Source organism: Acomys russatus, chromosome 14 (assembly GCF_903995435.1).
Source record: "Acomys russatus chromosome 14, mAcoRus1.1, whole genome shotgun sequence".
Taxonomy (NCBI): domain Eukaryota; kingdom Metazoa; phylum Chordata; class Mammalia; order Rodentia; family Muridae; genus Acomys; species Acomys russatus.
In genome coordinates this window covers 30,020,725-30,045,224 of record NC_067150.1, presented here as the reverse complement: position 1 = coordinate 30,045,224, position 24,500 = coordinate 30,020,725, and the positions used below count along the sequence as shown (strand labels likewise).

At 49.2% G+C, this 24,500-nt stretch overlaps 1 protein-coding gene across 1 annotated transcript; it reads left to right on the top strand.

Annotated features, from left to right (window-relative positions):
- The first annotated feature begins 288 nt into the window (after positions 1 to 288).
- On the top strand, positions 289 to 24,068 carry Slc37a2 (solute carrier family 37 member 2). Its single transcript, XM_051156181.1, has 19 exons — positions 289 to 540; positions 13,650 to 13,731; positions 14,123 to 14,216; positions 14,344 to 14,422; positions 15,773 to 15,908; positions 16,323 to 16,399; positions 17,189 to 17,355; positions 17,862 to 17,899; positions 18,167 to 18,319; positions 18,624 to 18,714; positions 19,982 to 20,044; positions 20,390 to 20,475; positions 21,113 to 21,161; positions 21,338 to 21,411; positions 21,632 to 21,710; positions 21,844 to 21,941; positions 22,156 to 22,220; positions 22,401 to 22,457; positions 23,840 to 24,068. Exons 1-18 carry the CDS (start codon positions 482 to 484, stop codon positions 22,429 to 22,431), a joined length of 1,521 nt encoding a protein of 506 aa, XP_051012138.1. The 5' UTR covers positions 289 to 481; the 3' UTR covers positions 22,432 to 22,457; positions 23,840 to 24,068.
- The last annotated feature ends 432 nt before the right edge of the window (positions 24,069 to 24,500 follow it).

The following is a 24,500-nucleotide window of genomic DNA, read 5'->3' as shown; positions in this document are numbered from 1 at the left end:
AGAGCGCCGGCACTCAGATCACTTGTGTAAGTTGGGCGGTCCCACTGTGCTGGTTCACACAGAGCACCTGATTTGCGTTGTGTCAAGGCACATCACTCAGAGACCAGACGTCACACAGAGTTGATGACTTTTAGGACTGCTGTTTTCAGTTCCCCATCCCCCGTGGGTACTAAAACGGAAAGGCACAGACCAGAAAGAGGAGCCGGAGGAAACTCTGCTGGGCTTTGGCAAGAAGAGAAAGTTCGAGAAAACAGATGGTAGTGCACAGAAAACTATTGCTAGTGAGGGCAGAAGGCTAGCTTGGATTTGCACTCGGCGCGACCTAGAGGGCAGGGCGGTCATGTTCAAGGGGCGGGGGCTCTGGCCAAGGGCCTGGCTGGGGCGGGCCAGCCGGCGGGGCATTTAAACCTCAGCCGATGCTCAGCTCTGCACCCTCCGTGGTCCCCGCTTCGTCCCAGCTTCGCGTATCTGCCCCAACAAGATGCGGTCTTCCCTGGCTCCGGGTGTCTGGTTCCTCCGTGCCTTCTCTAGGGACAGCTGGTGAGCAGGGCTGGGGAGGGAGGCTGCCCGGACATTCGGAGACTTGCTCTGGCGGCTGAGGTCTCTGCTAGTCCCAAGGGTGGGGGAGGGGATTCTAGCTCTTTAAGGCAGAGTTCCTTCAGTGTCGTAGGCATGGTGAGTTAGTAACGTAGACCTATTCATTTCACATTAACCCAGACTTCCATGTGACCGTGGTAAAGAACAGGCTGCTCAGGAGTCTTCATCCTTTCAGGCTTACAATTTGCATCTGCAAACACAGGCGCACAGGCAGATATACTGAGCATTTAGGGGATCTCGACGGAAGCCAAGGAGTGGTAGAATGTAAAAGTAGCCAGGGAGTTTAGACCCCCTTTCAGTTTGTTGATTGGACTAAGAGAAGCCAGAATCACTGGTGCTGGGAGGTTGGGAGGGATACCTACCTTGGGCAGGCCTCTGGATCAGAGCTGCAGCTGCCCCATCACTGGGTGGTCGCCCTTAAAAAGCATGGGTTGGCTTTCACAGCCGCTGTCCTCAGACCACAAGGTCACCCATATGCTCTCCATTAAAGCGTTTGGAGCAGTGTGCTTGGTCTGCACGGGGTGGGGTGGGGTTTAAATTATTTTGTAGTTGCCATCATTTATAGACTAGAAAACTTAACAAAAAATAGTCAGGTAATGGCTTTTCTCGAGAAACAGATAACACAGCAATGCCAAACCTATATTCTCAAATTAAACTAATGGTCTCCTTTGGATTGGGCAGATATTTAGAGAGTGACAATGTAGGCTGGTTTTAAAAGTGTCTTGTTTCCAGTGCTCTCAATCAGGCTAATCATTGCATACAGAATCCTTTATATGGCTTATGTGGTCCTTTTTAAGTTTGAAAGTATTAGTTTTGTGTTTTCAGGAAGATATAAAATGACTCATAAGGATATGAACATGAGTATATGTTAGAGAGTGTATTGCCCTCATAATGAAGGAGCCAAAAGATGTCATAATTGGGTAGAATGAGAATTCAGAAAGGAGTGGAGAGTTACTGTTTAGTGGACATGGATGGCAGTGATAGTTGCACAATATACCTGCTGCCCCTGACTTTAAATTTAAAGGTGATTAAAATGGCAAGGTTTTATGCTATATGTATTTTACCACAATTTTAAAAGCATGGCACAAATAAACTCATTTATACATTAAGACTTTTGAGGGTCTCTCACTAGTAGACATATTTTATATGAATTGTCTATTAGTTACCACTTCAGCAAATAAAATAGTTCAATGTCAAGAAACACTAAAATCAGGATTAATGACAGAGTAGATTCAGATAACTTGAAGGTGGCCTCTCTTCAACACATCATTTTCTTTATAGACTCCAGGTGTTTTTTTTTTTTTTTTTTCTTTTAATCTCTTAAGATTTTTGATCACACAATAAAGTGGGTCTCCTTAGATGTAATTTCATTGTTTACTTATGTACAGCAAATGAATTAATTAACTAGGTAGGTCATGTTAAGTTTGTGATGCTAAAAGTTTTCATAAGGAATCTTTGTTAAAAAATGTAAGGTGTGTGTGTGTGTGTGTTTCCTTTGGGTGGGGGTGATACATGTGTGTCTCTGTGGAGGCCAGAGGTCAATCTCAGATGTCCTTCAGGAACCATCTATCGAGACAGGCTTTCTCACTGGGACCCAGAACTTACCAGTCAACTCCACAGAGCTTTAGGTAGCTCTAGCCTGTCTCTGCCTTCCCAGGCCTGGGAGCACAGATGCAGCCACTGTCTTGCCAGGCTTTTAATGTGGGAGCAGAGGATAAATAGCTCAGCTTGTGCAGCAAGCACTCTGATGATTGGGCCACTGCTCCAGTCTTTCATAAGTAGCCTTTTTTTAAAAAATAGTCATTTTACTATTTATTGCCTTGAGGTAAGATGCCAAAAAACTCTACTAACCAGATTTTTATGTGCTATATCTATAGATTTGGGCAAATCCCTCTTTCTTAGGGTCCCTAAATATCCTAAGGCTTTTAGACCTGAAAAACCAAGTAACTTTCTTCTGCCTAACACCAGAAATTCAGAAAACCACTTTCCTTGGGGTGCTCTGGTAGTATTAATTCCAGACAATGAACATCAGTTCCTTCAAAGGAGCTGATAGGGTTAATATTACATAGGCATCATTGTCAAATACAACTCAAGCAAGGCCTTGGCTACATAACCAGTTCATCTAAATATGCCTTTGTTAGAAAGAAGAGATTCTTATTGAAGCTTTACAAATAGCCATATTGCCCTGAAAAACAAGAAGACTCGACGACAGTTTTGTATTCTGAGGAGTTGAGTAGGAGGCTGCATTTCAGTTTATAAAAATACAATGCCTGTTAAGTTATGGGTTATGGATCACCTAAGAGGAAAGGAAAAGGTCTTCCTTATAGTGGCATCCTGAAAATGGAGCCCTATCATAACATTTCAAGTATCAGTGACAATCAGTAGTAGTTTGCTTACTCCTGTGTGGTCAGTGCTGGTCTTCCACATCTTGGCTTAGTCCTCAGGAGGAACAGAAGACCTTCCTAACCATCTAGTACTGTAAACTTAAAGATGCTCACGTGGGACTGTCAGGAGAGTAGGCCCTCAGCTTACAAAAATGAACTAGCACATGTTTTAGAGAGGAAAAGCCTTTAGCTACAACTTAAACAAATCCTGAGATGCTCTGAAGAGATGGACTATTCATTAAGAGCACAGGCTGCTCTTCCAGAGGACCTAGGATATGTTCCCAGTACCTACATGGTAGCTCACAGCCATCTGTCACTCTAGCTCCAGGGGATCCAACACCATCTCTCCTCCATGGAAACCAGGCATGGAGGTAGTGCACAAACATACATGCAGGCAAACACTCATACACATTAAATAAAAATAAATACATCCTTAAGGAAATTTGATGCTCATTCATATAATATGCAAAGACTTAAACAACAAAGAGTAAGGTTGAGATAGGTCCCTAAGCATCTGATGTGAGGTGAAGATCAATGGCCTGGGAAGATGCTCTATTTCAAATTAAAGAAATAGAATCATAGCCTCTGTAGCATTTTAGCTGATAGCTGAAATCATGGCAGGCAACTCTGCTGCCATCAGACAAAGCAAGATCAGGACCAGCTAGGCCTCTTGATTCTCTGCTACTCAGGAAGCTGAGGCTGAAGGATTGGGAGTTCAAGGCTAATGTGGGCAAGTAAGGGGACCCTATCTCAAATAAAAATAGAAAAAGGCTGAGCATGTAGCTTAATGGTAGAGCAATTGCCTAGAATATATGAGACCCTAGGCTCAACCCCCAAATTCTAAAAAAAAAAAAAAAAAAAAAAGAAGGACAGAGAAGGCATCTGAGAAGTACAAGTACAAATAATAGCCAGGCATGGTGCCACACACCTTTAATCCCAGCACTCGGGAGGCAGAGGCAGGCTGTAAGTTCAAGGCCAGCCTGGTCTACAAAGCGAGTCCAGGACAGCCAAGGCTACACAAAGAAACTCTGTCTCGAAAAACAAAAAAGGAAAAAACAAAACAACAACAACAACAACAAATAATAGCATTATCTATATGAGTTTAATGTAGAGAAAACAGATTACATTTTAGCACTTCTCTTTTTAAAAGGTAAAAGCAAACCTAGGTAGTTTTCCAGGACCCCTGATGTTTTATTTTTTATTTTATTTATTTATTTTTTGTTGTTTGAGACAGTGTTTCTCTGTGTAACCTCCCTGGCTGTCACTGAACTATTTGTAGACCAGGCTAGCCTCACTCACAGAGCTCCACCTGCCTCTGCCTCCAGAGTGCCAGAATTAAAGGCGTGCACCACCACACCTGGCAGGAATCCTGATTTTCAAAATTATGTGAGACAAGTCACCAAGCCTGAGTCTGCTTTGGCAAGATTTTAACACACTCACTTTCTTCTTTTCAGACTTTCCACTGGCACCTACTACAACCCAAGGCAACTTGCATTCCCATCCGCAGAACACATCTCACAACTGTGCATGGCAAATGCTCTACCACCAAGCTACATCCTCAGCCCAGAGTAGCACATATCAGGGAAAATGAGGGTGATGAGGGTGAATCATAAAGGATCCACCCCACACCAGCCTCTCAGCACAGGCATGCACATAACACAGCCTTCTAAATGCACATCACTTGAGCACTGTCTTTTAAACATAAGGTCTCTAGCCCACACTGGTCTATGTAGCAAAGGGTGAGCTTGAATTTCTGATCCTGCTGCCTTCTCCTACTTAGTGCTGGGATTACACGTATAAGCCACCACTTCTGGATTATGTGGTTCTGGGGATGGAAGCCCAGGGCTTTTTGTATGCTAAGCAAGCACTCTACCAAGTGAACTACAGCTTCAGTGCCACTCACATGCTCAAGTGAGACTCTTAACTGCTAAGCTCTCCAAAGTTCAATACATACAGGGATACGAATCCTTTTACCACTCTGCTTTTGAGTTACTAACTTTTTGGAGCCTCTATTTTTTCTTTCTTTCTTTTTTTGTTTTTTGTTTGTTTGTTTGTTTTGTTTTTTGTTTTTGTTTTTGTTTTGTTTTTTTTGAGATGGTTTTTCTGAGTAACCTTGACTGTCGGCTGTCCTGGACTCACTTTGTAGACCAGGCTGGCCTTGAACTCACAGAGATCCACCTGCCTCTGCACCCCACCTCCCAGAATGCTGGAATTACAGGCGTGTGCTATTGTACCTGGCTCTTAGAGCCTCTGTTTTTTTCATTAGTAGAAGCTAGGTGGTTCAAAAGGATACATCTGATAGCTCATTTAAAGACACATGGCTTCTGTGGCTGAGGGAGGGTCCTCAACAAATGCTGTCCTCCATTTTCCTAAAGAGTGTGAATTTAGATGCTCCCCTGCCCCAAATACCAAAGAATAGTTGTGCCGAAATGATGTTGGATTGAACTCCGGGGCTCTCAGAGAAAATGAAGACATCATGCCACCTTCTTGGAATTGGTGGTAGAGCTGGAGAGGCGCTGTGCACACAACAGTCATCAATCTTATTTTTACTTTGCTTTATTCATTCGTTTGTTTTTGTAGCCCTGGGTATGGAACCCAGGGTCTTGTGTAAGCCAGGCAAGTGCTCTGTTCTTGAGCTACACCCTGACCCCTGAGTTAGCTGCATGCACTGGGTGCCAAAGGGTGATGATTCATATATTTAAGGGTCAGTTGAATTGATTTTGAAGAAAACTGCCTCCTGTAAGCATGTCTGATACATGAAATATTAGTGATTAGAGGTTGAAATTGCTTGGCATGTAAGAAGCATGCAGTAATGGTGGCTCTCCCTATCATGGTTGCTGAAGATCACTTCAGGTGGATGTTAATCCAATATACATTTCCTGTGCTAAACAAAATATAAGATGAGGTGGAAGCAACGGGATAAGGATTTATAGTGTGAAAGAAAATTAGAAATGAGCCCTGTCACACAGTACTTTCACACGGCCCTAAGGAAAGCATCAAAGTAGACAGTAGACATGAAGATAACAGTCTTGGACTCTTCACCTGTGAACTGAGGATAACAGCAATACCTCCTCGTAAGATTGCTAAGGTTTAAGTAGAAAGTATCTGGATGGATTGTATTCAGTCCTGAAGATACTATTGACTGCCATTCTATAAGCTTTTCTCATACTAGTTGTGCCAGGTGTTATTTGTCTTTTTTTTTTTTTTTTTTTTTTTTAGTGAAAGGTTAGTTGCCCCATGGGACATAATTGTAAAATAAGGGACAGAAAAGCATGTAGTTTGTACAGCATTGCATCACCGGCAAGTGACCAAACTGGAACTAGATTTAGGTTAATCTAACTCCTAAGAGTTTTGGTCTTCCCACTGTACTCCTAATGATCATGTGGGTGGAAAATAAAAAATTACACTGTCATTTGGCTTTAGACAAATCACTTAATCTCTCTGAGGCTGCATTTCCTTAACTATAAAAGGAAATTGGCAATACTTTTATCTCAGGATATTAATGAAATTAAATGAGAAGCTTGATTTATTTATGTTTACTTAGCTATTTTAATTATATATAGTTTTGTTTCTGTTTTTCAAGACAGAGTTTCTCTGTGTAGCCTTGATTGTCCTGGAATTCAATCTGTAGACCAGGCTGACCTCAAACTCAGAAATCCTCCTGCCTCTGACTCCCCAGTGCTGGGATTAAATGCATGTGCCACCACCACCCAGCCTTAAAATTATATTTGTAATTGAAATAGAATGATTTCAGTCACTTTCCTTCCTCTAGCTCCCCCCAGCTCCTCTCCTTCAAGCCCTTCCCACACTCCCTACTCTGAGTTGATAGCTTCTTTATCTTTGATAGCCTTTTTATCTTTATGATGTAAATGAAAAGTGTTTTAAAGCTTAGGCTACTGTAGTTGGGATGTGCTAGGCAGTTGACATTTCTATTGTGGAAGGGATTCACCTGTTGGGAGGAGGCCACTTTTGACTCTGGGAGTCTGGCAGTCTTTGTCCATGTACTGGTTATTTGGAACTCCAACCAGCAGGAGCATAGCATGTAAGACAGCAGTTCCTGGAGTGGGGCTATGAGCAGGTGGCACCAGGTGTATGGAGGCCTTCAGAGTCTGGAGTTTCTGCTCAGTAGGCGGTACTCCACCCCTTGTCAGGACTGAGTAGACGACCAGTTCATGGTATTTCTGAGCCACCAAACACCCAGGGGATCCCTCGCCCTGGGCCTGCGTGGTTCCTTGCCTTTTGTGCCAATTTCTGCATGGGCATGCAGCGAGGGCACAGCTGACAGCACGGCATCTTTCCAGAGAGATGACTGGCTGATGCTGAGTGAACTTCCCAACACCTTGTGAGGAGGGAAAACTCAGGAGCTGGTGGAGGGAGCCGGGAGACACAGCAACTGGATGAGCAGGAATGGGTGTGGAGGGAGACAGCTTTCGCAGGCAGGAGGAGCAGGCGCTGTACGCCCACATAGTTTGTGTTTTCCCTAGGCCTTAATCTTCCCATGAAAGCTGGGCAGGGCTGACAGATGCGCAGTCTGTGCTGTGGAGTTGGCGAGGACAACAGAGCAGAAAAATAGCCAAACACACACCAAGAGATGCTGCCCCGGTTAGATACTTGTGCACCCCTTGTATTTCTCAGTCCCTGTGACAGTCTTGTGCAGTGGCTTACTCTTTTATTTTAAAAATAAAAACTTAAGAGGTTAAACAATCTGCTCAAAAGTCACAGTAAGTTAGCAGAACCAGAAGTGAAGACTCAGCCTCTGTTGGCTCAAGTCTGATGTCCTTTTCCCTATTCTGTTGCCTGAAGGGCTGGAATCAGATCTGAGTCCCACAAGGCTCCTGTCTCTCATCTTGTTTTCCTGGTTCCTGTAAAGAAGTGCTTGATAAGGGCAGCAGAAACAACCGCTTAAGGAGAGCTGTGAAAGCCAGGGCTGCCTTGCCCTGAAAAGGAACATCCCAAGGATGTTGGAGTCGGCTGCCCATTTTCCTGTCACCCAGCATGTGACCCTGAGGCCCATCCCCCCACATCTTTATTATTGCAGCTCATAGCAGCTGCTTTCTGGGCTTCCTCTTTTCTCCCTGAAGTTTCCTCTTTTCCCTCCTTAAAGGACAGACCTTTTGCCCCAACCCCCACCGTGTCGAATGGTGATTCCTGCTCAAGCTGTGTGTACTAGTCTAGCAGGCAACCAGTGGCTTGGAGTTGTCTGCGTTGTTGGTCACGATCTTTCTTTAGTCAGACTATACTAGAACTCACAGAGTTAGGGTTAGACAGTCCTACAGTAACCCTGGCCCAAAGCACAGAAGCTGTATTGAGTCCATGAACAGGCCCATGGAACCCTGTGCTTCTCGTCCCCTTCTTGCTGGCATTGAGTGTTGGATTAGAGAGATTCACGGGACATAAGGCTGGGCCCCAAGATCCTTCCCAGAGAAGAGACCACTGGCCAGTAGCCTCAGGAATTCAGGACTTTCTAGATGAAGTGTGTGGCTAAAGTGACGATCTTCTTTTAGAGAAGAGGAATATATATTTGAGAAGAAAGCCAAAGCTGGGAGCCCTGGGAGCTCAGAAAGAATGGATGGACAGGGTAAGCTACAGCAAACAGGCCTCCTGAGGGCCCCAGAGGGAAGGGCATCATCATCTTAGATCCCTTATGTGGCCGTCACCACATTCCCATCCACAATGTATTGTTCAGAATACAGCTTTTGTTCAAGTGTGGAACTTTCACCCTAAATCATCCCCATCTCTCAGAGCAGTACCTAAGACCCAGCCAGAGGAGAAGGAGGACAAGAAGGCTGGGATTCCACGGGCCTGCTCCCTGACCAAAGAAAGCCCTTTCCTCAGAGGCCTTCTCAGCCTGGCCTGTCCCTGCTTGCTCTTGTGTGTGGCAGGCAGTGACTCAGGACTCTGCCCCTGGGTGTCTGTCCTTGCCTGGCCCTTTCCCATTAGGCTATCTCCCAGTGTTGGTGGAGGGCTTGGTAGAGGGTGAGGGTGGTGGCACAGCGCGCATCGATTGTGGTCTGGTTGTTACTGTATCCAGCCCTCTATGCTTTTCAGAACTTGCTGACCCCAGAATGGGCACACCCAAGAACAGGTTACCAGGTTCATTTCTTCAGAGGAAGTGCCAAGGTCGCCTGCAGCCACATCCTGATGTTGCTCTTCTAGGTTGACCCAGATTGAAGCAGAGGTGGCAGGGATCAGTGGCCGAGAGGGTTTAAACCCCCAGTCCTTCTTAGTCATGGTCAGGCCTATCAGAGAAGTAGGTCTAGAGCAGAGGAGGAGGAAGGGGCAGGGAAACACGGGGCCACTGAGGAGAGGGGCCTGTTTCTACCTCTCCAGAGATCAGAGGCTGCTGCGGGGCCATGTTGGCTGGTGGTGGCAGTGATGAGGGTACTTACAGGTGGTGTTTGTTCATTATCTATTGCTACTTTGGACACATTGTTCCTTGTTTCTGGCCCAGAATCATTCTTAGTGCAAAGTCTTAATGAAATTGATAAAGGTATTATCGACGTCCAGGGAAAGAATAAGTTGGATTGTCAGCTAATACTTAAGAGATAGCTGATCCCACTCTATCTGACTTGGTTATTCAGTAACCAGCATCTGCTGGAGGAGGTGGGACTCTGAGAAGAATCACCCCTTGCTAACAAAGACTCAGAGGGCCATGGGACAGCTCGCCCCACGTGGAGCAGTCTGGGGGCCTTCCCCGACATGTTCTTAGCCTCTAAACTGCTTGCCTAGTCCAGCTCTGCACCAGAGTGGCCAACCCTTGCCTTACGGCTCTGCAGGTCTTCTCCCCGCTCCTCTTGTGGGGTTCCTTGGTTTCCAAGGGAAGGGCTTGTGAGAAGTGAAACCTGCTGGTCCTGCCCTGCACAGAGTCCTCAGCTGTCAGGCCTGTGAACTTGAGTTCTTTGAAGCCTCAAGTCTAGCCCCACCCTTAACCTACCCCCAGTGTCCTAGGCCCCTTTGAATAACAGCACCTGGGGCCCTTTCCGTGAACACCTGATGTGGCCTGAAAGGAGCCCTGGCTAGCAGGAGGGAGGCCTGTCTCCCAACTAGGCTGGGGCCCAGCCAGTGTTATGAGTTTAACCTTCTACCCTCTAGAGGCCAGGCAAGAAGCCCCAGAGGGAAGCAGTGCCAGACTAACACCACATAACAGCACAGCCTAGGAACCTTGGCTCTCAAGGGTCCTGTCTTTCCTGCTAACTTGGCAGTTAGGGGGTTTTGTTAAGAGGTTAGATCTAATTTGGGCAGGCCCCTGCAGGGCTGAAAGAAATCACAGGTCAGAATGCCAGTGCGGACTGGCTAATCTTTCTGTCTGCCCTGAGGAAGACCTCAGCTACTCAGAGTCACTTTCCTGTATGGTTGCAGTTACCCTACCCACACTAAACTAGGCAGTGCATTAGCAACCGTAGGTCTTTGTGTCCTAGGAGACTCAGGTAGGCATCCTTGAGAGGTAGGGCTGATGGCATCCAAATTTCTACCAGACAAATAAAGGCACAGCACTCCCCTTGCAAAGCAAGAGCTGCCTTTACTCCTTTTGGCTAGTCTTCCTGTGCTGATCTGAAATAGTACCAGCCATTTAAAGTGTCCACCGGGTGTCAGGGATACTTTGAGATCTGAAACAAACATCTGTCAGTAGTTCTGTGAACAGGGTAGAAAAAAGTCCTTCTCAGAGGAGTAAATAGGTTTAGGGACTAAAACTATCCTTTGCTTGGTTTTAAGTCCTTACTTTTTGTCTCTACAGACATGAGCTTGAATATACCTAGGGCATCCTGTGAGGCAGCCATGTATCCACAAGTGGCTAACAGGATGGAAAGGCACAAGGACCGGTACCACCCTGTGGGAAGGAAGCCCACATGGGGCTTCCCCGTGGCCTCCCCTGGCTCATATCCAGAGCACCCTCACCTAGAAAAGCTCAGCCCTTCTGATGGCTTTTTGTCCTTCTCAAAAGATAGCCCAAACTCTCCTTCTTGGCACATGGGGCCCTACCTGGCTGGCTTGGACCGTACCTCATCCAGCCACTTTTGCCTCTATGCTTGGCTTTGTCTCCTCTTCCAGCTACCCTAAGCCATGCAGTGTTCCCAAACCGGCAGTGTTATTTCACGCCTCTGTGCCTTCTCTGATGCTTCTTCCTGGCACACCTCCCAGCCCTGGCTGACTTAGCCATGTCCTGTTTGATTTTGACACCACACCTCCTGGAACCTTTTCCTGATACACTTCTATCCCACTAAGTTTGGTGTCCCTCCTGTGCTCCCCATGTGACACAAGGCTTCCTGCTTTTACAGCACAGTCACCCCAAATTTCTGCCTGTTTCCCCCAGTGACCTGTGAGCTGCAGAAGGCAGGATCTGTCTTCCCATTCCTCTTGCAATTGCCAAATCCCTAGTGTGGTGCATGTGACACGGCAGGCATACCTGTGGGTGCAAGGGCAGTCTTGTTTTTTCCAAGAATATCTGAATTTTAAATTTGGACACGGGTATGCCTGTTCTCTGCAATGGCTTTTCCTAATGATGGACTCTGGATGAAAGGGGGTTGGAACAGATAAGGAGAAGCGCCTGGGAACTCAGGTAGGAGAGAGGTGGGCTGGACCTTCCTCTCTGGGATGCTCCTGGTATGCGGAAGTGAAGTAGTTTGGGAGCTGAGATGAAAGGGAAGGGTTCCAACAGCTAGCATGTCCCTCTAGTGCCTCTGGTTCTGTGCAGCTTATAAGACACCTGGCATATCTGCTGAGGTGCAGCCTCCGACTTCCTAGATAACATGAGGGTCTTTTGTTGACCAGTCATCTCTGTTCTCAGGGGATCCAGTGGGACTTGAGTTACTAAAGGTCTTCCAGAACCAGAGAGGATCTCATATGTCATGACTGTGGCCACATAGTAAGGGCCCAGGCACCTCTCTGTGCTCAGCCAAGATGAGTGGTTACACAAGCTGAGCTGTGTGGCACTAAAAGGTGGTACCACAGGTATCCAAGGACTAGAATGAGAGTGACATAGGTGGGGCTGGTGCCACCATGTACAACTGAAGAAGCCAGAAGCAGAGAAGGATTACCTGGTGAGTGAGTAGGGGGTGTTACTCAAAGCTTGTCTGCTTTCCCCTGCATTAGGCAGCATCCCAGTTAACTACAGGGTTGCAGTCCATTGCTTTTTACCTAGGCTAGCAGTGTACTCCCTGAAGTTTCTCAGAGAATTCTAGAAGTCCCTGAACTAGGAATCAGCTATATGGCAATTGGTAGACCTGGAAAACCTTGGTGTCACCAAGCTTTTTAGTACCAATCACTGGGACTGGCAAGCATCTGGAGTAGCCTTGGCTACTCCCTAAAAGAACTGTGTGATTTACATAGGTACTTGGGAACAAGTGGCCAAGGAGGTACTTTGAGATTGGCTCTCATTATGTAGCCCAGGTTGGGCTCTGATTCCCAATCCTCCTGCCTCAGCCTCCTGAGTGCTGGGACAGCAAATGTTGCTGTTACCCCCCCCAAACACACACACACAATTTAGAAGAAAGAAATGTGTGTGTGTGTGTGTGTGTGTGTGTGTGTGTGTGTGTGTGTGTGTGTGTATCAGTACAGAGAATAGAAACAGATGCCCAGGAAGGAAACTTAAGTCCAGGGCAAAGCGAGACAGGGTTTGGGAGCTCGACTCAATTCAGGCTCTCCAGAAACACCTTGTGTTTCATAAGAGGTAGCCTGCACTGCCTAATCACATGCTTGCGGGAAATGAGTTTGGAGTTTGGAGGGCAGCGTGAACATCCTTAGGTTCATGGAGCCAAGGGAGATGAGTGCTCCTGGGCCTGCTCACCCTTCTCTCTCCCCTTCTCTCTAATGAGCAGAGGCACTGAGCCTCCTTCCAGGCTGATTTTTTTTGTTGGTAGTGGTGGTGGGTTGTAACACAGGGCTTCGGACACACTAACCATGTGTTCTACCTCTGAGCTATACACGCCCAGTCCCATTCTGAGATCTATTTTCCATATACCTCCTGGTTCCTGGTTGCTGACACAGCTCAGCTGATTCCTTGCTGGGAACTAGTGACTCAGCAGGGCACGGCAGGGTCCTCCCTAGACCCTTGTGTGCGGGTGAAGTGGGTGTGCTGCAGTGGAAACTTGGAGAGACTCCTGACTAGACTTCTCTTTCCATCTGGCAGGCATATGAGATAAGCAGGGCAGGCACATGGGCTATGTGAGCCACAGAGGAAGTAATGACCTTCCTGTCCAGTGGAATTAACTAGCCAGGGACCATGAGAGAGAGGACTCAGGTTTTGTCACTCGCTGTCCCAGCTGAGCCATCACTTCCTATAGTCTGAGCCACGTCTGCTGTCATCTAGGCGTGAGGGGAATATGGACCTCATTCTGCAGACAGACCCATCTCCCCTTTAATTCCATCCCATACCCATCTTTTCTGACATTTGGGAAATGATTTTTAACTCTATGTGGCCATACCTGTTCCACATACCCAGTCATGGGGACAGCCTTACTCCAGTGAGACCCTAGAGGGGCTAAGGGGTTGAAAAGAAGGTGGCAGCAGCAGGGCTGGGGTCTTCCCAACACAGGTCCTTTGCTCTGAGACACTCCTGGTCCCAGGAACTGGTGTCCAGAAGAGAACCTGATGGTAAAATGTTGATGATGTTGAGGCCTTGAGGATGCTGTGGCTGGGCTTCTGAAGACCGGATGCTCCTCTCTTCTCCAGGTTTCGTGGCTTCATCCTGCTGCTCACCTTCCTCATTTATGCCTGTTATCACATGTCCAGAAAGCCCATCAGCATTGTTAAGGTGAGGCTGCTTGGCAAGGAAGAACACAGGACATGCTGGGCTGGGAAGACTTGGATGCTGTAGACCTCAGGCAACCAATCAGTTCCCTTCTAATTTCCTTTACCTTGGTACCTGGGGTGTCAGACACCCATTGTTGGTGGCCCTTTCTTTCCTACATTTTCCTACATGTTCCTTGTAAGTTTACCTCCCAGACAGCACTGTTGGTTGGTGTGGGTGAGCTAAGGAGGCAGGGGTTCCAGGCGCTGTGGATTCCATTCATGAGTGTCGCATGGTCACCTTCCCCAGTTAGAGGAGATCTTGGCAGGCAGGGGCATGGACTGTACTATTGGCAAGCAGAGCGGGTGCCAGGGGATGATATGACCCTTGATCCGTGTGCGTCATTGCCCTGCAGAGCCGCCTGCACCAGAACTGTTCAGATATGGTCAGACCCGATAATGACACCCACGATCTCAATGATACCACCTGGTGTAGCTGGAGTCCATTTGGTAAGAATAGAACAGGCCATATTGCTGTTCTTTATCTCCTGGTCCCTCCATGAAAGTGAAAGAAGGGGGGCTTCCTGCAGGGGGGCAACCACCCAACCAGCTTTCTGTCTTTACCATCTACTTTCAGACAAAGATGACTACAAGGAGTTACTGGGAGCTGTGGACAATGCTTTCCTAGTGGCTTATGCCATTGGCATGTTTATTAGGTAAGAGAAAGGCAGAGCCTGTGCCCACTGAGGGTGCGGGTGGGGTCGATGCTCCATACCTGTTGTTTCTCCTGACTGACCTGGAGCTGCAAGCTAAGGCTAGAAAGCTGATAGTGCCTCCATGTGGGACTGAGGCCAAGGCCCCACCCAGACCATCAGCCCTTCTCTGTGGTCACCAAACTCTTCCTCCACCTGCTGCTGGTGGACTCCTGCTATTAGCAGCTCTTTTCCTTTGAAGCTTTCTGGACGCTCCATTTCAGGAAGTGTTGGTGGGTATGGCCAGGGTCCTCTAAGCACAACCCCGGACATGTAGATTCCCAAGGAGAGCTTACCCAGTGCTGGCTAAACTATACAAGCAGTGTGCATCCTACCTAGCAAACACGGAGCTGGCTGCCAGGAATCACAGGTGGGCAAGGCAGGGTGTGGCCTTCATGGGACTCACAGCCTATAGAAGGATCCTTGGCTTCATAGCTAATTGAACTGTTGAAGTGTTGGGTAGCGTGCAGTGCAAGCTGGGGCCGAAGACAAGGAATTAAGGCATAGGAGGAGATATGCCTTGAAATGTGGAGAACCATGGGCATTGACCGTGGGGAAGGCCACCCAGGCTGGAGGCACACCCAGAGAGCACAGCAAGGCGAGTAGGGAAGAGCCTGTAGGACAGATGGAACCTCTCCCAGGGTTACCAGAAGGGGTACCCTTTGAGGGAAGCAAGAGCAGGAGACATGGCTAATGGAAAAGGTCATTTGCAGGGGGCCTGCTCCAGGCTACAGAATGGGAGAGCTACGGGAGGAATGTAGCTGTGAGGGAGAAGCTAAGGTAGGCCTGAGGCAGACAAGGCAGGTTGCAGCAATGTTACAGTCAAGTGACTGCTGCCTACGCTGCTGAGCTTGGGGACAAGTGGTGTTCAGAGGCTTCCACGATGAAAGGAGGGAGAATTCAGATTTTAGAGTGTTGAGTTTCCATTGCTTTAGGGACATCCAAGTAAAGGTATTCAAAAGGCTATCTGAATATGACCCTGAAGCAAGAAGGGACACGCGGGGACCAATCTTGTGTGACACGGAATGTTTCGCATATCATGGTGGTTAGAACCATAAAGTTGATGCCAGAGATTGTGCTGAAAGGAAAACAAGTGACAAGGGATGGTCAGCCAGCAAGGAGGGACATGGGGAACAGAACTGTCAGAGTGGTGCTAAATAAAACCTGTGAGGACTGGGGTCGGTCTTGGAATGCAGTAACACACAGATCATCACTGGTCACCATGGCCACAGTGGCTTTAGCAATATGGATGGGGGAGGGAGGTGGTAGAGTGGACATAGCATTAACCTGGAGTTCACCCATCTTTTTCTCTAGTGGAATCTTTGGGGAGCGGCTGCCCCTCCGTTACTACCTTTCAGCTGGAATGGTGCTAAGTGGCCTGTTCACTTCCCTCTTTGGCCTCGGGTACTTCTGGGATATCCATATGCTCTGGTACTTTGTGCTCATCCAGGTAAGAGCCTGTTGCCCTTGGGCCTTTGTTCCCCCTCAGAAAGAGGGCCGTTTAGGTCCCTGGCCATCCCCTGGTCACAGCAGGCAGGGACTTGGTCTCCTTGTTCCAGGCTCAGGCTCCTTTTGTCACCCTGATCAGGGCCCTGTTCCCACCTCTCAAAGTCTTGCCCTTGACTGGCTCAGTGAGCCTACCTTGGCTCCTACACCGAAGCTGCATGACACGCATGAGGAGTGTGGTCGGATCACACAATCTTGAGGCAGGAGAAGCCAGCTTGAGACACTGTGTGTGGACGTGGAAGTGAGGGACAGGCACGGTTTGCAGTGTAGGGCGTGGAGGTCTCCTGAGCAATGGCCCTGGACCTCCTCTCCCGGGGTGTGTAGGGCCCACTCTCACCCTCCTTTTCTTCTCCCACAGATCTGCAACGGACTTGTTCAGACTACAGGCTGGCCGTCTGTGGTGACCTGTGTTGGCAACTGGTTTGGGAAGGGAAAGTGAGTGTGATGAGGGAGTGGGATTGACCCTGCTCAGGGGCACAGGGTGGGTGGCGGGGGTTCTGGAGTATTGATCAGAGAAAAAGATTAGAAAACGTGTCTTCTTGCTGGGTCTCACTCACTCAGAAGCAACGTCTCTGGGGCTAAAGGGCAGTGCTGTTTCTCTCCTCTGTGGACTTAGCCCACAGAGCAGGTAGCCTTAGTTATACTTTCCATAGCAGGTGAGTTTCCATTTTCTGATGAAAGGTAAAAAGAGCTCCACAACCGTTTTCTTCAACTGGCATTTGTGTAAGGCTGCTTCGGTTTCTCGCCTCCAGTACTGATGGTCTGAGCTGTTCAAGTCTTTGCTCTGGGGGCTGCCACACACACTGCTTTTTCAGTGTGCATGACATCTCGCCACTAGATACAAATAGCTAAACCCAAGTCATGGCCATTGAGAAACCTCAGGTGTTTCCAGATGTTCCCTGAGGGGTAGAATCGCTCCCCCCCCCCCAGTTGAAGACTACTGTTTTTAGAGTGGTGTTGGCAGGGGTCAAAAGAGAAGACAAGAAGGTGATTTCCCTGTGGTCAAAGTTCCCATCTGGCTAAAGCAACCAGCCCCCAGGCAGTGCTATCATCTGCTTGACAGCAGCCTGAGGCTTTCCTGCACTGTCTTTGGGGGGGCTCTGAGAATCTCAGTTGCGGGTCCATCCCAGAGGCTAGCTAGAGGCAGCCAGCCTTTTGAGCGTGGCTAGGCTGGTTATTTTTCTCTATTTTTTTTTTAATCCCCTTTCCTTCTCCTCTCTTCAGGCGGGGGTTCATCATGGGCATCTGGAATTCCCACACATCCGTGGGCAACATTCTGGGCTCCCTGATCGCTGGAGTCTGGGTAAACGAGCAGTGGGGCCTGTCCTTCATCGTGCCTGGTGTTATCACCGCTGTCATGGGCATCATCACCTTCCTCTTTCTCATTGAATGTGAGTGGACCCCTCCCACCCCGATGCTCTAAGGTGTGTCTATGGGAAGAGGCAGCTGGATATTCTGCAAGGGTTACTGCTCAGGGTATCGGATGACTAGCTCTGTGACCCTAAAACTGCTCTTCCATCTGACAGTAGTAGTTGTTCCATAGGATTTCTGAATGTGTAAGGGGGAGAGGGGCGGCGATGTAATCTCAGTGTTTGGTCTGTAACGTGTACTCTGCCTAAGGCTGTGCCTCTTACATTCAGTGCACACAGCTACTGTTTTTTTCCTATTCTCTGACAGCTCTGAGTTGACAAGGCCAGATGTTATCACTACTAGTCCAAGAAGAAGCCATAACACAATCCCTAGAAGAGGCAGGCAGGCCTAGAAAGCCTGCTCCTTTAATGCTGGGGACCAAATGGGACATGTAGGGCTAACTCTGCACTGACTTTGAACCACTGTCAAGTGAGGGTTTAACCTATTGGCAAGCGTCTCAAAGGGGTGTTTGTTTCCCCCATCTCAGATCCAGAAGATGTGGACTGCACCCCTCCTCAGCACCATGTGAGTTTGCCATCCCAGGCCTCCTCTCTGCATCACAGGTACTGCCCATGGGAGGGCTAAGAGTGGGAGAAGAGAGCTGAGACCCTCTAGTGGGTTCACAGACCCAGTGTTGCACTCTTGCCCCACAACATGATAGGACTGCCAGCCGGAGAAACATCCACCCTCCCCCAGGATGGGTGTCTCCTACCTTTCTCTGGGACTGCCCTTCTCATTAGAGAAGGTTGGTACATGGCCCTGCCCACAGAAGGGATCATATCCTTTGCTCAGGATGACCTGGAGAAGGAACAGGACAACCCTGAGGATCCTGTGAATAATCCCTACCCCAGCAGGGACAGTAATGTGGACATTACAGCCAGCTCCTCCAAGGAACAGAGCCATGAGCCTGAAGCCATCAGTTTCCTGGGGGCACTCAAAATCCCGGTGAGACGTTTGTGGAATGAAGGGAAGAGAGTCTCTCTAGAGTTTTCCATTAGATTATAGGGGATGGGGTGCTGTGGGTGGCAGGTGGTGAGGTGCGTACTTGGGAAGGGCAGTATAGGAGGCCTATCTTGATGTGACATGCAGCATTAGGCACATTGCTGTCGTTAGGATGGGGTGTGAATTTGAGGTTGCTTTGTGTGGGAGTGATGATCGTCATGGGGTAGTTCTTTGCCACCTGTGGGGCCTCCACTGGACTGGGGATCTCTTGAGCCCCTTCCATTGCGCCCTCTCTTGTGCTTCCCAGGGTGTGATCGAGTTCTCTCTGTGTCTGCTCTTTGCCAAGTTGGTCAGCTACACCTTTCTCTACTGGCTGCCCCTGTACATCTTCAATGTAGGTAAGTCCAAGGCGGGTGGGCTGGGAAGAGCTGAGAAAAAGGAGGCTCTGAGGAGGCCAAGGCCATGGCTGGTGCAGGGAGGACACCATACCTGGGTTGGATCCCAGTGCACAGTCAAGGCTGAGCCCCATGCACTGTCTCCAGCCACCTGCTCCCTTGGAGCTGCATTGGGCCTTAGGATGACAAAGCTCTGCCCTGCACTCCTCTTTTCTCTAGCCTGAGTGTGGGCTGCTTGGCTCAAAGGTGGGTAGAGGTCTGCCTTGAACACCTCCAATTCAAGAAAGAGGCTGTGTGAGCTTTCCTATTCAATAGACTCCAAGGCTCTTCTTCCAAGGCCATCATGGGAGTGTTTTGGGGACCTCTGGACTACACTGAGGGAGCTGCCCCAATGCAGTAGCTCCTCTATACTGCTCCTACCTAAGGATGTAATGACGAAGAGAGATCACTGTTGTGGTTGAACAGTGATTGTTGTGTCTTCTCCTGCTCAGGACCTCTGGTGACCCCCAGGATTCTGAGAGCCCCAGCTTTACTTTTTCCCAGCTCTGCGAAAGGACAATGGCTGTCCTGCCACATGCACACATGGACTCTGAATGGGAAACCATGAAACCATAGGGATTAGTCATGACCAGACCTCAAGTTGTAGCTTGCCCTATAGCTCTGCATGAAGGGCCACCCTCTCTGATACCGGCAGCGTGCCAGGACGGTTTTGTAGGCACTGTGACCCTTTGTTTTGTTGCTTTGAGACTATGAATCAGCCTTGAGGGTGGAGTTACAAGTCAAGCTTCTAGATGTTCCCCTTTCCTACACTCAGGGTCCCCATCTTCCTACACATCTCCCTCTGTGGCTGTGGACATTAGCACAGACCTACGGTGGCCTGCCTAGGAAGAGCACCTATGGAGCTTGCTTCTAGGTCAGGAGTGGGTGAAGGAAATGGCTGTTTGGGCCAAGGCTCGGTCAGAAGCGTTATACTCCGGGAGAAAGAGCTGGGGGCGGGGGCAGGTACTAGGCTTCCAGGAGAGGCCTTGCTCTGAAAGGGCTAGGTCATCCTTCAGGAAAGGAGAACAATTTAGGACTTGGGGCCTGAAGGGGTATATCCCAAGCTGCAGCAAACTCACCCTGAGGCCCTAGCCAATCACTGTGGCAATGGGCCCTCAGTGTCTTCCTTGGGCTGGACCAGTGTTCCACAGGGACTCTGTTGGCTGTGACATTCAGGAGCTTTGTTCCAAACCTCCCTGGGTGGCTGATTATGGTTTTGTGTTTTCCATAGCTCACTTTAGTGCCAAGGAGGCCGGGGACCTATCCACGCTCTTTGACGTTGGTGGCATCATAGGTGAGGCTTTGTCCTTTTGTCCTGGCAGGCTGTCTTCCCCTGTTTGCTTCTATGCAGAGGAGCAGAAAGAAGGGTCATCAGCCCATGATCCAGGCAGTGGCTCCCGAGAAGACAGGCCTCCTGATGTATTCTCATTTCTGTTTCTGCTGGGCTGTGTGGGCCTAAGAAAAACGATCATTGGACTTTGGTTTCCTGGAGTGGTGGGTGCAGGGGAAGGCTACAGAGGGAAGTAGTCTTTCTTAAGGCCAGGCCAGCACTGGGCAGGGTGATGAGACAACACTGGGCATTAGATGAGGAACGACATGGTAGTGTCAGGGACAATGTGTGAGTGAGCGTGTGTTCCAGGTGGCATCGTGGCAGGGCTCATCAGCGACTACACCAATGGCAGGGCCACCACCTGCTGCATCATGCTGATCTTGGCTGCTCCCATGGTAAGTCCCATCTTAGCATGGGTATGCTTGTGATTGGGTGTCTGGGGCCTCATATCTCTCATACATGTTCCTGGGCACATGTGGAAAAGGGGGATCGAGAGTCAGCAGAGGACCAGGCCCTGTGAAAAGAGACTGAGACTGATAATTGATGAGAGATTCTCTAGCCTTGGTGGACAAGAGGGACACTGGCTGCTTTGTGTTTTGATCAAGGAACAATAAGGAGATTGAAGTTAGACACAGATGAAGATGTTTGAGGGAAGGAGAAATTCTAGAGCCATACCTGCTGGTGCATGCCTGTAACGCCTGCACTTGGGAGGCAGAGAGAGGCAGGGGGAATCAGGAGTTCAGAGTCTTTTCTCAACTATAGAGTGGGTTTCAGGACAGCCTGTGTTGCATGATACTCATTGCAAAACCAACCAACCAACCAACCAAAACAACAACAGCAACAAAACAAAAACAAAAGGGAAATTAGAGATTATCATAGTTAGACCATCCATTTCTGAGACAGTTAAAGACCTGAGAAGACCGGATGTGCACGGCAGGAAGAACAAGTGATATGTGGCATTCCAGAGCAGGCGGGGCTATTGTAGACTCAGGTCTAGCCCAGCAAGAGGAAAACACCTCCTTCTTCCTCCAGATGTTCCTGTACAACTACATTGGCCAGAACGGGATAACCAGCTCCATAGGTGAGGAGGCGGTGTGAATCTCCCTATCCCCACACCGCCTGGCTGCCAAAGATGCTCTGCCTGAAGCACTCCATGAAGTCTGTGTGGGGCCAAGACCAGGGAGTGTTGCCCACTCTGGACTTGGGGCTGCACACGGCCCCTCATCCCTAATACTACCATCTCTTCTGTCTTCCCAGTGATGTTAATTATCTGTGGAGTCCTCGTTAATGGCCCCTATGCACTCATCACCACAGCGGTCTCTGCTGACCTGGTGAGTGGGCCACTCCTGGGCACCAGGCTGGTCTGAGGGCGTGGTCGGGGGCTCTGTTCACATGTCCATTTCCCCTTCTCCCTCTCCCACCCGTTGTCCTGCAGAACCTCCATGGGCTCTTTCCTTTAACCCTAGGGTCCCATCACCACCCTCCTCATGTTAACTCTTGTCCAGTTGTTTTGCTTAGCTTGGGCTGCCCCACTCAACTCTATCTCCCCAGGGCACACATGAGAGCCTGCAGGGTAACGCCAAGGCCCTCTCCACTGTCACAGCCATCATCGACGGCACCGGCTCCATAGGTGCGTTACTGGTTTTAGCCCCTGGCTGCTGAACCCCACCCTTGTCTTGGCTGGACCCCGCAGGCGCGGCACCCAGGGTAGTCAGGGAAGGTAGGCATCCTGCATCCCGCCTTCATGAGCCTGTTGTGTGCAGGTGCTGCTCTGGGGCCCCTGCTGGCTGGGCTCATTTCCCCCACGGGCTGGAACAATGTCTTCTACATGCTCATCTCTGCTGACATCCTGGCTTGCTTGGTAAGAGTTCTTGGGGGTACATTGATGTCAGTTGGGGAATGCTTAATGTCTACAGACAAGCCCTGGCATAAAACTCTGGTGTGTGGGGTGCTTAGAACGTCAGCTGTCCTTTGCTCAGAATTACTTCCTCCCATGGCGAACGCTGCTCCTGTGGGTCAGCTGAGCCTGGAAGCTCAGTATCTTCCCTTCCCTCTCTACCTTGAACTCCTCCCAGCTCCTCTGCAGGCTGGTATACAAAGAGATCCTGGCCTGGAAGATGTCCCGGAGCAGAAGCAGCGGGTGAGTTTGCTGGCAGTGGGAAGGCCTGCTCCTAACCTCACTCCTAGGACTCTACCCAGTGCTCAGTTACGCTATACTCAGTCTGTGCTGGTCCATTCTGGGCCTCAGGGACACTGAAGCAGCACCCCTCCACCCCCCATGTGCTAACCTTGCCTCTGTTGTCCCCGTGTGTCTCCATAGCTCTAGTCTGGCCCTAACCCACCCGCGATAGTATTTTCCTCAAGTCCCATGACTTCTGTGAGTATCTTCAAGTATGACTAATAAGCCACCAGAATGTGCGCTGCATGTGAATCCTCTCCTCTCCTGGATGTGATTTTCCCCGCAGCTTTCTCTGTTTCCTTGGGAGCCATACCTGGAGATTCTGGCTAGGTAGAACATGGTGCTTATGAAATATTTTTCAGGGGACTGAGATGCTACAGAGGGCTTTGGACACACCCATGGGGCAAAGGGGCCAGAGAGACAGAACCATTTCTTCTCTAAACCGAGGCTGAGCTGCAGATGCCTCCCAAATGTCAGAAATCGGTCACCTGGCCCCTCTGCCTGGGCTGTGTAGAAAAGAGCAACTACCAATCAAAGTCTCTGGGACACATTGCAGTCAGACAGTGGCTAGTCCGGTGTGGTTCTGCCTGGTGTGCAGTGGTGGCGGGTGTGGAAATCGCAGAGGTCAGAGCCTGAGGTGCTGGTGATTTGGGTGACTGTCCCCTAGGGCCTTGTTTGGTTCTCCTTCTGGCAGAAGTATCTTACTAAGAAAAGGACCTGGCAACGCCTGGACCTGGGCTGGTAAATGTGAAGAACCGCCCCCTGGGGTTATGGTAACCCACACAGTGTCTGGGGCGGCACTTCCACTTTAAGAAGGCAGCATACAAGAAGAAAAGCTAAAAGCAGGAAGCCTACTGCAACTGGAGGCATTCACTGCCTCTGTCCTGCCCTGCCCTGGAGGAGGAGAGCAGGGTCTGGGCAGCATGGTTTTTCTCCTTTCACCTATATTCTCTCGGGGGTAGGCTGAAGGGAACCTGGAAAAGGAAGAAAAACAGAAAGGAAGCGGGGGAAAGTATGTAGCGAGCTGGTATGGAGGCCAGGTTGGGCACAGTAGCTCACCTCTTAGCCACCTTGAGAGGCAGGTACTCTTATTTGGTGAAGAGCCAGTCCTGGCAGGACATAAAACTGAACCCAGGTTTGTGGGGGTAGCTTGTGTTTCTGGGTACTGCAGCTCTCCCAAGTTGGTTCTTTCTGGAAGGCCCATTAAGAAATGGACAGTGATTTACTGGAGCGGAGTGCTCAAGGCCGAGAATGTGAAGTCCCTGGATGGTCTTAGTTCCCCGCACTTATCTCTAAGATCTTGGCAAACTCCTCACTCTCTGCGTCGTTGAACATAATGGGGATGTTTTTCCCCAAATGCCTGGTAGGGTTGTTCTGAGGTTCAGAGAAAATGAGAAATGGAGCGATGCTTTTTGTAAAGTGGTCAAATGTGGCAAGAAATACTTCGTTTTCCATATTATTCTGGCGTGTTAGTGCCTGCCCAACAAGTAAAAGGGAACCCTAATTACAGACATGAAAGGCAGAAGCCTATTAAGCTGTAGCTGACTTTCTCTTCCATCTCACGTTTCCTATTCATGCAGGTATAAACAAATATGAGGCCTCAGTTGAAGAGCGACATGGAGGGTCCCTGTTGGGTACCCAACGTGCTCCCTATGAGCAAGAGAATGGAAACCTCCATCACAGAGGGCCAGCCCAAACCCACACTGCCACTAAAGGTACAGAAGACTCTCTGGGAAGGGACTGCTGAGCACCAAGCATGGGAAAACGGAAGTTGGAAGGCCTCAGCTCTGAGAGCTGCAATCAGAAAGCAGAGACGAGGATGTGTTCAGACTTTTCTCTTGGTTCCAAGAAAGGACCAAGGCCTGGAAAAGGTGCCTCTCTCTTTCCCATGTTAAATTATAACTTCCGTGATTGGCCTGTACCTATAAGGGACTTCGCCTTGTTTCAAAGGTGCCGGGCCTCTCTCTGTGTCTTAGTGCATGAACCAGTCTTCTTTCTGTATTTCCCCAAGTAGGACGCTCTTGATCTCTCCCCCATTTTATCCTGTAGTTAACTCAGCCACTTTGAAGCATCAGTGCTGCTTTTGCAGTGCGTGGGTGGGGTAAGGGAGTGGTCACGAGTACTGAATGTAGGGCAAACTCCCTCGCATGCCCACCTTTGGAGTCCAGCACCTCCTTCACCCCACCCCAAAGATGCCTCAGTGGATGAAGACACTGGGGTCAGTGCTGTAAGACTAAGGGG

Bases quoted from the DNA above. Each gene is read 5' to 3' on its own strand.
- Slc37a2 (XM_051156181.1), top strand. From the start codon at position 482: ATGCGGTCTTCCCTGGCTCCGGGTGTCTGGTTCCTCCGTGCCTTCTCT. The intron at 13,732-14,122 runs GTGAGGCTGCTT...ATTGCCCTGCAG, and splicing joins AGCCCATCAGCATTGTTAAG to AGCCGCCTGCACCAGAACTG. The intron at 20,045-20,389 runs GTGAGGCTTTGT...CGTGTGTTCCAG, and splicing joins TGACGTTGGTGGCATCATAG to GTGGCATCGTGGCAGGGCTC.